Below are 17,193 nucleotides of genomic sequence, written 5' to 3' on the forward strand. Positions count from 1 at the left end.
AAAGAAAATGAAAAAAAATGTTATGGTAGCAGTGGGAATCAAACCCAGGCCAACAAATTGCCAGTCAATACTCTTTACCATTGGCCTCCCATGCCAATATCTGAACTGCTGCTCGAAATCCCTCATACTCTATGTGTAAACCTTTAGAGAGTGTTTTGTTTTTTTCCACTCAGGCAAAATATTCTAGGAATTTGAAAGGGGAGTCCATCTGCTTCGGCTCACAGAGTTTGAGCCAAATCATTGAGCCTAATCGCACATGCTCCTGTTGTTAGACTTACAATTGGAGCAGATCTACATAACCCTTTAAATCACACTTTCTCCATCAAAGATGTACTGAGAAAGAACTTCTTTAGCAGATCGTTTACAGAAAACACTTTTGTACTAAATTTCCTTGTATACATGGGTTTTTTCCCCCCCAAAATGAATAGCCTTTCAATTTACAAGGATATTAAGCATAACTAAACTAAATATATTAATTTTAAGTACATAAATTGAACTGTTTAAAAATATATGATTTTATAATTAATCATTGAATGTTTCAAGGAATAAAATAAAATAAAATTTAAAAACAGACAATTATGTTAGCAATGGGAATTAAACCCAAGCCAGAGAATTGTCAGTTAGCATGCATGACCACTTAGCTACTCCTCAAGAATCTCTCATACATTATGCTTGCTTAATTTGCCATGTGCACTTTCAAAGAAAATCACTGACCTCATGCTGCAAACAATGTAGCACTTATAGTGGCACAGTGTGGATGATGCTTGACTGCAGTTTTGAGGGTTGTCTTGTTGAAAGAGTGTCTTTAGGAAGTGTCTGAACTGAAGGAGAGTGAGAACCACTTCATCCCTCCTTTGAGACTAGGAAGTGTGTCATGGTCAGATTGTTGGCTTGATTTACTGCTGCTTGTCATTTGTCACTTCCTGCCATCTTCTCCCCCCTTGTTACCAATGACACTAGAGCCTGTGGGAGGGAGATATTATGATAAATCATAATGTTTTAGTAACACACTTCCTTCACTGCTCTCTCAACTGCCTCATTTTCCTCTATTGTAACATGTCCAAGTATCTACCTTTTTAGGAGGACAGTGATCTCCGCCATATGAGCCAACTTACAGCACTATGTGAGAGTAAACAGACAAAATACCCCCACCTACCTCGAAATCTCATTTGCTCCATTCTCTCCTTGGTTACCTACAGTTCTGCACAGTACTGTGAAAAGTAGCATGATAGGCAGGTTTTAGGGATACACTGAAGGAAAATAATACAAGTCTTGAAATAACCCCTTGCTTAGCCCATCAGTATAAATTGATACATGTTTGCAGTACTCAGGTAAAATGCTGTTAAAAGCTTCAAGTTTTGTCTGGACCTGACAACCATCCACAAATGATATATGTTGCATCTCAGTTTAAGAACAGGAATGTCTGTTACACCACACTCCTCTTGTTATTCCTTTGCTCAGGCAGAAAATTGCTTAGTTGTTTGGAGTTGTTAAACATCCACTGTGTGGAGTGTTCAGGTCCAGTACCAACAATGGAAAATTTGGGCATATATCTCACTTTGCATGCCACAATGTGAGGAGAACTTTTGGGTGACATGAGATGGCTCACCAGCCTCTGAACAACTACATACTGAGACTGGTTTGGTAGGACCCTGGTGACCATCCCAGCCCACATGTTGGCCAATGTCTTTAACTAGAAAGGGCTAGCTGATCTGTACACTATGTGGCCATAGTCTAGTAATGTGTGAACAAAGGTTTTCTGAAATGTGAGCAATCCAAAAAAAAAAGTTCTTTCCATTAACATCCAAAGATTTGTAGTACCATCATATAGGGACACTTTAGATAAAGGGCATGTGAGAGCCGAGATGTGATCCAAGAATTATTTTATGTAATTTTTTTTTCCAGTGGTGTAGAGTAGCCTATTCTTGCTGTTAAGTGTTCACTTTTCTGGAAGACTACAAAATGTGTGTGGTACTCTTATAACAAACATACACAACCTATGAACTTCTGCAGTATAAGGGCCAAAATCTCCCGGATAGCAAATTCCAAAGTCATATAATTAATTGCTTCTTTGTGTGATTTTTATACTTTTGTAAAAGTGTATTCATTTAGCAGAAAATGTATAGAGTGAACAGCTCACAATTAAAACAACTGTAGTTTCTTAGATTGTCCTGTCACAGTTTAACAATCAACAGTGCTCCTCAGAATACATGCACACAGAGAGAGAGAGAGAGAGAGAGAGAGAGAGAGAGAGAGAGAGAGAGAGAGAGAGATAAACAATGTAATGACTACATATCTGGTAATATCATTTCTGCCATATATGCAGGGAAACTGAAAAAGTTTCTTGAGGGTTACTGCTTCTGCAAGTGAATATCCAAACATCAACAATGTATTAAACTTTTCTCAATTTTATTTCAAATAGATTTACATATTATGTTTTCAAAATAATCCTTTTCACATGAATGAGTTCTGTGGAATGTACACATATAAGCACACACCAATAAAATTGTTATTCCAATGTAGAATCATTTCCTACGCAGTCCTGTGCTACATGGAGATCTTGTGCATACATTTTTTGGACACATATGCTGTTATTTTTTAGTAAAAGTTTGTTATGAGGGACCAGCTGAAATAAAAAGGTCATCTAAGCAACTGAAATATTATACTTTGCAAATATGTAACAAATGTAATGTACGTGACATATGTCGGTCTTAAACATCCTTCAAGTTTGCAATGTGGCTGCTTGAGACTACACTGAACTGTCCTGAATACTACAGAATTACATAAATAATGATGACATGTCTACATTTTAGCACACACTTCCCTTTTTGAGTTCCAGAAAGAACTAAATCAGTATATTAAAATATGCCGATGCTTTCAATAAACTTAAATGTGAAAACAATTGTATCACTTTTTATGAATATATGGCCAGTATTACTGCAGTAGGTACATGTGACTGTACCAGCACAAACAGACTGGATATCTGGTAAAATACCATGTGGTGAACCAAGTGTTGGATTTGTCTCCAAACCTCACTAAACTGAATCCTTTAAAAAGAGTAGAGTGGAAGAATACTAAAACTTTAAGTAGAGTGGTGTATATTCTATGTGACAGATTTCAGAAACTGTCTAAGTTACAGAAATGAAACTGATAGCTAAGTTTGCTGCAAATGATTTATCCTTTGCAATGGGAAGCTCAAGGTGATTTCAGTGGACTTGTTTTAGAAATCAACAAAATAAATTTTGAACTAATATATGATCAAACCACCACACAGTTTCTGAGATGTTTTTGAAATAAATACTTAGTGATACTTTGGAGATAATATTATCCTGAAGAGTTTTGGCATAGTTGAAGTAATCATTGCAATATCGTACTAATTCATCAAAAAATCTAAACTACATAAATTAATCAGTTTTTCATGTATGCTTTGCAATGACTTAGTCCAAGAATTCTTTTTGAGAAAAGAAGTTTTACTGAACTTTTACATTATGAAAGGCTTTAAGAGATTCATTCACACACAAAATGAGTGAGTTCGAAATCAGTTTTCAGCACCTTTGAGATCCATTTGGACAAATATAAAATACCTAAATTGTTCAGATTTTCTTGGTTGAAGTAAAGTGTGCTGATTTCATGTGCTAAGAATTATCAGTATATATTGCCTTTGAAAACAATTTATGAGTAAAGGTATTAAAACAGGTACTTTTATTTTCACATCCGCAAACTTTTTAAACACAGTATGAATGTATTAACATCCACTTCCTCTTTAAGTATAAATTAAATGCCTTTTTCCTTTATCTACATTAATGTATTTTGTATATTTTACCAATCTTTTTTGTTGACTACAAAACTTTGTATACACTGAAAATATCTGGTTGAGCTTCATGCATGAACTCCCATCTGTTAGTAAATTTACCAAATTTGTTTAGTAGTTAAGCGAAACATAATTTTATGTCAACATGGTCTTAGATACATGACCTCACTTACTGTTCATCGCTATGTCACAAAATCCATTAATATATTTAACTTGAACTCCATCATATTTTGTACCAGCAATTATCTAAATAAAATATTTTGATAAAATTTAAGTTACAAAAATTATATGCTCTTTACATTAATGATACACTGAAAAATGTAATTTAACAATATAATTTTACTTCTGAGATTACATTTTTCTGGAGGAATATATAAAAGACGGTTACACTGTAACAATAACAAAATAAATACCTTATAAATTGTCATGGAATAATATTACATACCATTTCCATTTGCTGGAGTGAAGTACTTAATGTTTACAATACAGTGAAATCTCATAAAGCTATCACATTCAGGGACTGGCTTAAAATATTGTCATATAAAATATTTAAAAATTTGTAGTCTAGATGGAATAATTACAATATTGTAACTTTCCTAGAATACCAATAGTGTTATAAAATGCACCAATTACAGCAGTTACAACTATGTTACATAAATATGCCCTAAATAACAACAGCAAATATACAGCAGCACATTTTGAATGCACTTAAAAATATAGTAACATAAATTTGGCATTCTATTACATAGAATAGTGATGCAAAAATGTAGCTTTTTTAAACAAAAATCTGGATTACTAAACTGCATTGGTGTTCTTATGACAGTACTGGACTGGGTGCTATTTTATGCAGATTAGAAAAAAAAACACACACACATGTGCAAAATGAATAATTTACTTAATTATTTTGGCAGTCCCTTAGTTTCTGCAGTAAAGTTGCATTTATACAGTGTGTGCTGATTATGAGAATTATTTTGGCCCTGTGATGTTTCATTCAGTATGACCAAAACTGAGGTACAGCAAAAATTTTTGTCAGAGAGAAAATAAAATACTTTAAACTATACAGTTCAAACTTTTTTTTTACATAAGATGATGGAACATAAGCAGATAAGCACTGTAACATATCTGCATTAAAAAATCCACCCACACATTTCTTCTATCTGAAAATGTTCACAAGTCTCTAAATGCAAATAAAATGGATATGGTTTATCTTTGTAATCAATTTTCTGAATTCCACATTCCAATGTAGTGAAAGAAATTACAGATAAATCAACCAATCACTGAGATTTCACTGCAGTAAAATCCTTTCAGGATACACCGCAGATTTCATCTGGAATACAATACACGGTATTTTTGAAACATACATTAAACAATCGGCAGTGTCAAACTCATTGCCCCTGGTACCAACAAAAGTCTGTAAACAACAAGTAAACTTCTTCTAGCTTACATTACAAAAATTACACACATAAAAATAAAACTGGAAAATAACCTACATATAAATGCACAAATTCACCTTGTGCTGACACTTAGTCATGTAATGATCTTACACTACTCCTCGGAATATATTTTCACAAATGTATGACTCGTGAGTGCACATCAAACTGCAATGGATGACTTAATTTTGTAGTCACCAAATGAATGTCAGAGAGACATTGTCAGAAGCTGAACTAATACAAACTTCAGAATAGCTGTTTATTATCTGAGCTAGTGATAGTGAAAATCACCTTCTGAATAAATAAAATTAAAAAAGGATAAAGTTTGTTTTAATACCTTTATAAGAGAAAGAATAATGTTTGGAATATTAAAATATGGGGATGGGGGGAAGAGGAATATTCAGCAGTGCATGCACACCATCATATACTTATTTCTGTTATGCAGCCAGTGGATTCAAATTTCTGAACTACATGCAGCTGTTAACTCAACTGCAATACAGTGATAGAAAAAGTTCTCTCTCTAATTTGCTCTAATATTTTTCTACAAAGATGCAATGAAAGTACCTACAACAAATATGTCATGTGCTGTCTCTCATATCAGTTTGTCAGTAATACTCTCAACACTTCATTGTATAACAGTACTGGATATTTTTATTTCTTTGTTCCACAAAAAGTAAATATACTTTCTCAGTTAGCAAACATCTCCAAGTTAAGACTCTTTAATTTCCATAATCAGTAAACAGTTTCACGAACTCCACTAACAGTAAAATTTACATGAATTTAAAGTTATTTCCAAACACATGAAAATTATTTCAGTCTCACAATGTTTTAAGAAAAAAGTCTGCACAAGTTATAATTGACTTGGTAGATTATATTTATTAATTTAAAACAGAATTAAAATAGCAGAGGAAGAATGAAAATTGAAAATTCAAACAGGAAATGGCCGGGCACTAACCAGATTCTTCAATATTGTATCAAATTTGTATCAAATTACTGGATGAAATGATCAAACTTCTTTGATGACAGGCTACCTTTCCCAGTATTGGCAAATAATCATGCAGCATTAAGCAATGTCATAATTCTCTGAAACAGCAGCCTTTCTACATCAATTACTTTTTATTTGCACAGCAATCGGCATGGCGTGTTTTGGCAGCAGAGTACCCTCTTCTTCTGTTCAAATAATTGGTTATGGCATAGATTTTTCTGAAATATTAAGTTTTTGGTGTTTGACATTTATGTAATAATTGCAGCTAGAACATGTTTCTTAAACTAAAAATGTACAAGGAATTAAGTCCATGTAGACAATCAAGGATAGAAGTATGCTACCAAAACATGTTGTGCCAATTTATTTGATGATTAAAAAGTAAGTTCAGCATAATTTGCATAGTATATTAAAGAGGTTTTTAAGTCACATGTGGGCTTCTGTACACACTACTCGACAGAGAGAGAAAAAGAAGTAGTTATATTTACAAGAGAATGTGGGTTTAATTCTTTCTCAAGCACAGAAACCTTCGCCCCCCCCCCCCCCCCCCAGATAATTTCAGGCTGCTGTATGAAAAGATACAATATGTTCCAGAAATGTGAATACTGTACAGTTTGTTCATTTGCTTTCAAAACTTTTAAAATTTCATCATAACGGCTTTCTTAAAACTTCAGAGAGCTCCAAGTAATATTCAACAATCTTCACAGATTAGTAAAATGAAGAATTGGCATCAAAAATAAATATTTATTTTCTGTTTTATTCATTTTTATTTATGCGGTAATCAAGGTTAAGGACTGCGCAGAACAACCTCTCAAAAACATTTACAAAAATTATATTTTTTGTTGAAACTTTACAAGATTTTAGAGTGTTTGTATGTTATCATATGGAATATGAAGAGGTTTGTCTGGTTTTAGAAAGTAATGCACTAAAATAAACAACAGATCTCTTTTTTTCTAACTGTGCTGTACAGTATTCCTTTCATGGGCTGTGCATGGAGCAATGTTTTTATTGAATTATGCTGTATGATTATTTGCAGCAGTAAATACTGACATATCTTGCTAATTTAATGACAGTATCTGATCACACTTCACATGTACAATTGTACCATTACAAAATTGCTAACTATTCTACAACAGTGCATCCAATTGTGATACTGGAGCTCCCCCTACCTTTCATTTCAAACTTTTTGTGCTGGTTTCTTCCATGTTTTTCTATGAAACTGAAGATAATATGAATCAATATTTGAACACTTTTTGCTCATACTATATAATTATGGAGATCTGTCATAGCCTCTCTAAAAGGTACATTGAACAACCCTGTAATGTACCAGTATGTATTCTGGAATGCTATAATGATGTGGAATGGATAATTTAGAGCATATATAAGCACAACTGAGGAACAGAAAAACAAATAACCAGCCATGCCAAACTGTCTGAGGCAACACCATACAAACAAGGAGCATCTCTTGTGATGAATTGTGTAGTCAGACATCACTGACAAGAAACTACAAATAAAATATGCTACTATCTTGCACAAATTGAACATCCATCAATTCTGTGAAAGTTGCGAACTATTGCTCAAAATATGTGTTAACATGCTACACAAGCCATGCAGCCCATGTCATTTTTCTGTTGAAATAATACTCTTATCAGAGGTATTTTCATATGGGTTCTCTTGTTAATTGGTGTATGAAATGTTGACAACACAAACATTGCAGCTGCCAGGAGCTAAAAATGGTCACAGGATTCCAAGTTTCATGTCACAAACTGAGATGCACATTGGGGTTTGAAAGAAATTTAATTTATAAAAACATGTTTTAAGAAATATTTACTTCATTCTTACAAATCTGTAATCAGAACAATCATAAGGTTAAGTAATGGTATTTCATGTTATCTCGAAAGTAACAATTTATCATATTTTGAAGTGTATCTCTTGTGTAATGGGTCTGAAATCCAGAAAAGCAAACAATATGCACAGCTATCCTTATAGGAAGATATATCTAAATTCTGATGGTGATAATAACACTGTCTGAACTGCCATTAAGATATTTTCAAATAGCAATCCATTTACTGCACAATTACAAACAATGAATATTCCAGTAGAGCTTTCACAATTTTTGTTTTAAATGAGGAAAAGCACATAAACCATATATTTTACTCCCATGTGTTGATGCTGTATTTCAGGCTTTACTCACAAAGACATATGTAATGTCACTGCATGAATATTACAGCAAGCAACACACTTTACAATAAATTACTACTAGCTTGCTGTCAAATCAAGTAAACCACTTTATGTCAGAAATGTACAAATTTCTGATTTGCTGTCACTGCTTCCCTTTAAAGTACCAGTCACAACCTGAACAGAAAAAATAAAATTACATTTAAAAAAGTTAAATGCCTACTCAAATAAAGAAAAATTACTCACCGGGAAATCTAAAAATGGCACAAGAGCCACTAAATAAGTAACAGGCCTTGAAAGATATCCATACAGGAAATTGGAGAACTGTTTAAAATGCCAATGTTCCCCCAAACAAGAGAGGGAGAAAGTACAACTTATGAAGTGTTGAAGCTCCTGGATTAACAAGCCTCATCTTAGTAGAAATGTTATATACAGAACCAGTAATCTCAATTCCAAAACTAATAGGTATTACACTTCAATGATCGTTAATCAATCTGATTATGCCCACAGTCCTTGCTTTGTTTACAGCTAACACACTGAAATCACACTAAGATAAATTTAGATTTTTTTTCCATTGACCAACCTCTTCCTTTAAATCATACTCTACATCATAAAACACAAAGGATTTTCGAACTCCTGACATGTATGTACATTAATCACTTTCCTACTGGTAATGAATGGTAGAAAGACAGTGAGAGGTTTAAATTTCAGGTAAGTACATGTGTCATTGTAAAATTGGAGTACAACTCAAAAACTATACAATCATTTACAAAACTTTCAATTAAAGATTTGTGACAAAATTATTCCAAGTGCTAAGCAACAATGTATCTGGTAGATTACAATACAACCAGCCTTCTGTGATGCAGTAGTGACATGGTGTATCTTCCATATGAATACATTTAAGGAAAGTAGAGTACATGACCATCGAGTTTGAGCTACAAATTGCTAAATGCAACAACTAAAAGTCTTCCTCATTTTCTGTTCATCCTCACTTTTATTTCTCTAATTCAGCAATCATCTGTTCCCATGAGTCAAGCACTGGCTTAAGTATTGTGCCACAGGTGCCACTTAAATGACCTATGACCTAATGGAACTGGTTGGCCACTTCCTTTCTCCACCCATGATAATGAAGCAGAGCTTTGCAAGTTTTACACAAACCCTGAAATGTCATAGTAAACTAAATTACAATAATTACACAATTATACACAGGACTGCATGTCCTCAAGAGGTCATGCGCATGCCCACCTGCCAAACACACACACAGAAAGAGAGAGAGAGAGAGAGAGAGAGAGAGAGAGAGACTGACTCTTGAGCTGATAACTGTAATGAGGAAAAGGACATTGAAACTCTTGGATGGAATCACGAAATTAGGAAAACAAACAAATGTATCTGCAGAAATGGTGCACGAGTGCAGATTCAGTTGTGATGAGAAACCTGAAGGAGAAGAATGACAGGAATCAGTTAAAGAAAATGATACTGTAACATGAGAAACAATTCCTCTCATTTAGGCTGAGTGAAAAGAGACTTTTCAGAGACCTTGAGCAACCTTCCTGTTGAAGTTTGCTACATATGTCAGTGCTGCCATGGTGTTAGCTATTGAAAGAGTAATCAAAATATCACTGACATACTGCATGTTTTGCTTATAATTTCAACTATTGTCAGAGAGTTATGGAAGAGAGATTCTACGATAAACAAATAACAAAGAGCCATAATCACCCAATATGAAGCTAATTATAGAGGGAACAATTAAATACAAAAATAAAAAATGAAAAACTTGCAAAACATGTTACGAACATGTTGGAGATCTGATTTCATTGTTGGAGATCTGATTTCATACCAATCTGCATGTTTCCAAAACCAAATAACATATCACACTGATTATGTAGAATAAAAAAACACAAGGGTCCCATCCCAATATGCAACTCAGTTATTTCAGTTACAACAGAAAAATAGTCTTCACAGAACTTCTACTTACTAGTGCCGATATCTCCTTTATCAAATCTTGAGCTTTGGAAAATGAAACTTCTTTACTTTTGAGGTACACAGATGAAATAATGAAGATGTAGAAGTAAGATTGTGACAAAGGCATGAATAAGTTGACACAAAATGTACAGGTAAGAACAAGTCAAATTTCAACAACAATGAGGACCTTCTTGCTATCACATGCATTCTTTCTGGTCTTCCTAGGGTTACTGCACGACCCTTGTACCCCACCCGTGAGCGGATGAATCTTCTGTATACTGTAGTCAATGTCTCAAACTTACTTCCTTTTCCTGTGGAAGAGGATTTGCTTCCCAAAGCTCAAGGTTCAGATTCCTTTCTGAGCAGATCTGTAGTCTCTATTATCATATTCACTTTCAAGGAGTGTGGCTTTTTAATATTCAGTTCCTATTTTTTGTATTATATATGAACTTTTTAAGCATTCTGTGGCATATGACATTCCTCCAGCATACACTGTATTCCTTTAGTCCCAATGGCTTTGACAGTAAATGTCCAACTTTACAATTTTCTCTTTATACATTTTTGCCTAATTAACCAAAAAAGATAAGAAAAATATATCATAATAATTTTCTATCATTGTGCAGATTTTACTTGACATGCAGAGACAACACATAACACATTCTGAATGAAAGGGTCATGATTTTAGGAACAATAATCGGAAGTCTTATCCAGCATCCAGCCTTTGTCACCACTTATGTTGGACTAGCAAGTATAGCATCCACAATCCAACTTAGTTTTCATTCAGACTGTCCTTGGCACTGGACATATGGCACATACTTCCTGGCTCTTTTCTACTCTCTACTACAACATTTATTTACTTAATTTAGCCACTACTATAGGAGGGACATGGTCAGCATATCCACAGCCCACATTACAGAAGAATGTACTTCAGTTGCCACGTTCCTTTGGCTCCAGACATTGCTTGTGAGGATCTGTTTCAGTTTTATAACATTGGCACAGACTTTGAAGTCTCTGTCCCTGACATAAATAGCAACTAATGAACTTCTCCACTGCAAATATGGCCACTGCTCAAACATTCAGCAAACAGGTTACACTGCTGTAAAATTCATTCATCTGATCACAAGTACTACACTTTAAAATCATTAAAACATTAGATGAGTGACACAAAATTTATACAGCAGTCCTGATACGCAAAAAAAAAAGAAAGAAAGAATAGACAAACAGTAAGAAAAAGAAGTAATCATCATCACTGCTTTAAAACTCTTAGTTCATAAAAAATATGAGTATTAAATGACTTACATAATTAAAAAAATGGTGGATATTAAGTCTCCCAAGTCCATAAATGAAATTGCATATCATCATAAAACGAGCATATCCTGTACAGAAGTTATACATAAAAATACTTTCAATGTAACTCCACAGGAAGTTTTCCACAGTATGGCACTAGTGATGAGGACTGGCTGTTTCTGATCACAACTCTGATGAGTAATCTCTGTACTACTTCTTCTCCTATACATGCTGACATTACCAAAATTCTGCACTACCCACAAAAGTGTACAAATTCCACATCTTTTTAGAACAAACTTTTAAAAGAAAATACTGTCACCGAGAAGTAGACATTTGTTGCATTATGTATTTTGTAGCAACACACTCTGGTGAACTTCCGATTCATATAAAGAAAGGTTGACACTTCTGCTATGATAACAGTGATGATACAATAATAATAATAATAATAATAATAATAATAATAATAATAATAATAATAGTAATATAATAATAATAATAATAATAATAATACTATTTAGCAAAAGTAATGCACAATATTTAACTTAGTCAAAAAGAATAAAACTATTTAATTCATAAATATCACTACTTCAGTGTATTTTATATGTAACAAAATTTTAGCACACACATGTTCACGCTCTGCTCTATGTCTACAACTGTATATTTACCGATAAGGCAAAGCTGTCTACATCTGTCTGGGCCCTATGTTGCACTGTGAATGTTCATCATACTGAACAAGTACTAGCATATCAGCAATTATTCATGTAATGGGAAAAATAAAAAAAAATATATAGGCAAACAAATCTCATGTGTTTGGTCATAATTACTGGTACATAACAAATGTTACATGCCTGATGGAAAATGTTCTGGTCTTGCTACGACTTGCTTACTGGCCTTAATATAACTGCTTTCACTCGGGGTACCTACATCCACAAAAGGATGTTTGGCTGTATGCTTTACATACACATACAAACATAGAGATGCATGTCATCCATCACTTTTCTTAAAAAATAAAGCATGCAAAGCACTGCTCTGCAACTGCAGGTTACTGCTCATAGTGTCTTAAGTCTTCAAAAGTCTTCTCTTTTCTTTAATTAGGACCATCACAAAGTCTTTTAAAAACTACTACTCTTTTTCAGGTTCAATAAACGATTTTAGCTGTCTTCCAACCAATGATATGGAGGTTAATACAGTATATTTCTGTGATAGTTGCGCACATATTACTTCACATTTATTAAACTAAACATGAAGCTTTTTCAGTTTGCACACGTAATTCACAAAGACTGAGCACCATCTCACTCTGACAGCTTCAGAAAAAATTCACATATCATAACGTGTGAAAGAGATGTGCTTCAACCAAAATCATAGTGCAAACCCTTCAGCATCCACCTCTGCTACTGCGGCTGGGTTGGGTTGTGTGGAAGAGGTGGGCCCTGAAATAACATGTATAGCTGTTAGTATCATAATTATTATTCACACACACACACACACACACACACACACACACACACAAAATATATATTAGGAACGTCTTTACAGCTGATAACTAATGGAAGTGGAAAATCCATGATGTGTTTAATGAACAGAAGATTACAATACTGGAAAAGCAGCATAATGCAGATAGTACAATGAGCACTACATTATGTCACCAAGGAGCTGATGACAGAGCAAGGGAGAAGAATAGAAAAAGACAAGTGGAATGCTGCCTAAAAGAGAAAAATAAACGTTAAATGAATTTTTTAAAAATTGTTTCTCTATGACCACAAGAATAGAGAGTAGCATTAAGTGGGACAAAGGATGAACGGGATGTGGAAAGGGGCAACCAGTAATACATGTGATGGTGTTGTCATTCAAGGCTCTGTTAGTAGTATCATGGAAGAGTCTAGAGCTGCCTACAGCACTAGTATTTCCACAGATGAAAGGCTAGAGACACTATATCTTCATGTGTAACTTATTAAGTGTACTGCATAAGTTCTCAAAACTGGTAAGGTGAACAGAAAATGAACATGCTGCGTAAGACTCGGGGTGATGTCAGGTGGGGGAAGAAAGACAATCATTATTCTAACCATTGTAATCTACACAGAATTTCAATCATTCCTATATCTCTGTCTGGCATTGCTAACAGAATATGAGAAAAATAATATGACTAGTTCTGTTAAACTGTTTTAAGTATTCAGTCAAGAAAATAAAGACTTAAAAACATGGGTCTGTACTTACAGGCATAGTAGGGAATGACGTCTGCGTTAAATGGGGTCCGGGATGACCCAAATGGTGACTCGACAGCTTGGGCCCATCCTCAGCCTTTTCTTCTTCTCTTCTTTTCAGACATGCAGCCTTGGGATTCAGATTTCGTTCTGTACAAAATTAAATGCTTTAAGTGCAAAATCTAATTTTCTGGAGCATATTCACTTATTAATGGTAAAGCCAAACAAACATTACCACTGTTACCAGGAAAATGGCTACTATTTTACACTATTTAAAATTAATTAAATGAGTTGTTAGTAAAACATAACACAATTGTTGCACAGGGAAGGCCAGGATAAAAATGAAACTCTTAATAATATTTTAATTTACTCTGTCTTAGCACAAAATAAAGTCAACTCTTCACAGTTTAATTTCATTGGACACTAGCCATTCATCCACACATTCCAATAAAACAGGTGATTTCTCCTAACACAGAGACTCCAACTTTGGCTTTTACCCTGATATTCTCATTTAGCAGAAGAAAGAGCATCTAGAAATAAGTACCTTGCTTTTGCAGTCTGTCAGTCATTAAAACTGACTTCATTTTGATTTCATGGACCCCAGTAAAAAGGATAACACTAAAGACCAACGCATAAAGATTAGAATACAGCTAATAACTCTTCCTGGTACACTTTACGTTTATGAGAAGCTGATTCAAACCTTCATAACAACTGAAATCCATACATTGGTCAGCAGCTGCAGTCTGATCTCTCTCTATATTTCATAGACAGTGCTGTACCAACTGACATTTCACTGTTTAACCCTTTTACTGCCAAATACAATCTGATCATGATCCTGATTTTCGGCAAAAAATGCCAGTGATGCCCTTCTCATTCACTTTTTCCTCGCTTGAAGGCAAAGCTGTTACTATTTCCTAGCCAAGACGCAGAAGGAAGGTCGAAGGCACAGCATATCGATCTTCTTTTCGATTGTCAGTGCGATATTTCGAATACAAAAAACGTATCTGGTGTTGTTTATTTACCGAGTATTTCGCGGCAGCATGGCATTGTCAAATAAGAAGTTGCAGTTCGATACGAGTGATTTAGGCAATAATATGATACGTAGTGAAAGTGAAGATGAATTTGCAGGATTTGCAGAAAGTGAATCGGATTGTGAGAGGTCCGGTGGAGAAGAGGACTCATCATTTTCTTCTTCAAGTCACGATTGTGTGTCAGCAACAGTCCATCTTCAAAAATACCATTAATACCCTCCATAAAGTATTATGCACCTAAGATACTGGGCTCACACTACCTGCCATGCAGCATCAACGTTATGTACAATTTTCACAAAGCAGGATGCAAACAAAAAGGTAAAATTAAAATGATAACTTCTCACCCATTTGTTCATTTAAATACATGAAGAATTTAGTTTGTTTCTGGCAGACAACACTGTACCTGCTGTTACGAACTTGCAGGAATGAGTTGCTGGACAGTGTTACTGGAATGCAGAACTAACTGCTTGAAAAGTTCATGTAATTATTGCAAAATTGAGGTATGAGCTTGTCAGAAAAAAAAACATGCCAACCTGTGTGGACTCAGCAGTAACCCTTACCAGTTTAAAATCACCATCCAGCATTTGTAACTCTACATATTGTGTACATCTACATCTATACTTTTCAAGCTACTGTGAAGGCAAGTTGACAGAAAACATAAACAATCCACAGAAAGTGTGAAAATTAAGTTAAGGGAGGTAATTAGGAGGATGACTATTGGAAGCAATAAAGGATAGATCAGGTAAAAGAAAATCTGCATAAAGTCTGGCAGAAAGTTGCTGCAGTTGAATTTATTTGTGAAAATGAATCAGCTCACTAAGCACAGTGAGACTGTAGAAAGTAAACTGCATAAGCATCATAACAGATTGTGTAACATAGAAAACAACATCAGAATTGGCACTAACAGTGTGGAATGTAATTTGGTGACTAAATCATCTGAAGTAGCTTACATTACAAAAGAAAAATTTTTACTTTTGATCTGTCTGGAAGTTTACATCCAAAAGAACAATGGAATGATTTTGAAAATGCATTGCATACATTATGGAGTGATCAAACAATCACTTTCATTATGTCAAAAATTTTGGGTGAAGCCAGAATAGGATGAGTGACAGCTACAGAGCAGTACAATACACTACAAATATTTAAGGAAGATTTTCTTGAAGAATATTGGGGTGGGCAGGAAATTTAATTCAAAAGAAGAGCGTAAAGAGATTCACTTTGAAGTGGGTCATGAATCTGTTCTATTTAACAAATAAACTGGAACCTGAGGAACATATCATCGGGTTTGATTGAAAGTTGCCTACGGATTGGCATCACAAACTCATTGTTGCTCCCACAGATGACATTAATAAATTTATTGGTTATGTGGGAAGGGTTGGAAACGTAATGGAGGAAGTGGAACAGGTCAACAGGAATTTTAGGTACCAGGGGAATGTTTAAACTGTAAAAATGTTGACATAAACAGAATGGGCATGGTCTGAAAAAAGAGTGGAAGGGGAGTATGGAGCTGGTACAATGCTATGGCAAACTGAAAAACTAACAGAGTGCAAAGCCCTGTGTATAGATAGTGCTTATAAATTTGTGGCAACAATGATCTACATAACAGGCAGCAGATATGGGTAGGAGTTGGAAATGAGACAGAGTACAGGAAATTACAAGTTTCTAGCATTTACAGCATGAGTAACAGTAGTCTGAACCCACAAGCTACTCCTTTTGTATACAAACACAAGGATTTGGAAATTCAAAATGGAGAACTGAAGGGATACAATGGATGTAAATGAGATTAATAAAGTGAAAATATGAACATTTAATGGTGGCTTGGAGGAGTTTTAAATAGAATCTGGTGAAGTGAACACTGTAGCACAGATAATTTGTTACATGATTTGGTTGAAAAGAAGCAGAGTCTGACAAACAGGAAATCATGTACAGTGAAACAGATGAGGAATCTCATCAGGAAGAAAGAAGGGCACAGAGAATAAAGTACTGTGAGAACTAGAGAAGGGAAACGTCAGGGAAGTGTTGGAGGCAGTTAAGGAGGATTTATTTGTAGTAAAGGGACATATGCAGACATGGGATGACCACAATGGAACACAGCCAATTAGTGGAAGTGAATCTGAGGAGATTCAGAGAGAGAAGATAATTTAAGTGCTTTATTTGTAATCAGTGGAGAAATTGACTAACATGAAAAGGGTGAATAGTGAGAGCTAATACATCCCGTCTGGGCACCTACCCATACCGACCACTTGTCCAGGACCCAGGACCAAGTAGGGGCCATCCTGTCAGCTGTAGAACAGAAACCAGGTCAAACCAG

At 34.7% G+C, this 17,193-nt stretch overlaps 1 protein-coding gene across 4 annotated transcripts in view; it reads right to left on the reverse strand.

Moving 5' to 3' along the window:
- Positions 1-2,392: 2,392 nt before the first annotated feature.
- The window catches only part of LOC126297423 (transcription factor 12), a 649,790-nt gene continuing 634,989 nt past the window's right edge, over positions 2,393-17,193 (reverse strand). For all 4 annotated transcript variants that reach the window (XM_049988225.1, XM_049988223.1, XM_049988224.1 and 1 more), the window contains 2 exons: positions 13,865-14,001; positions 2,393-13,080 (listed from right to left, as the gene is read on the reverse strand). In XM_049988225.1, the coding sequence (XP_049844182.1) occupies positions 13,042-13,080; positions 13,865-14,001 (176 nt within the window). In that variant the 3' untranslated portion in view covers positions 2,393-13,041. The remainder of the gene's footprint in view (positions 13,081-13,864; positions 14,002-17,193) is intronic.

The sequence above is a fragment of the Schistocerca gregaria genome, chromosome X, assembly GCF_023897955.1.
Source record: "Schistocerca gregaria isolate iqSchGreg1 chromosome X, iqSchGreg1.2, whole genome shotgun sequence".
Lineage (NCBI taxonomy): Eukaryota > Metazoa > Arthropoda > Insecta > Orthoptera > Acrididae > Schistocerca > Schistocerca gregaria.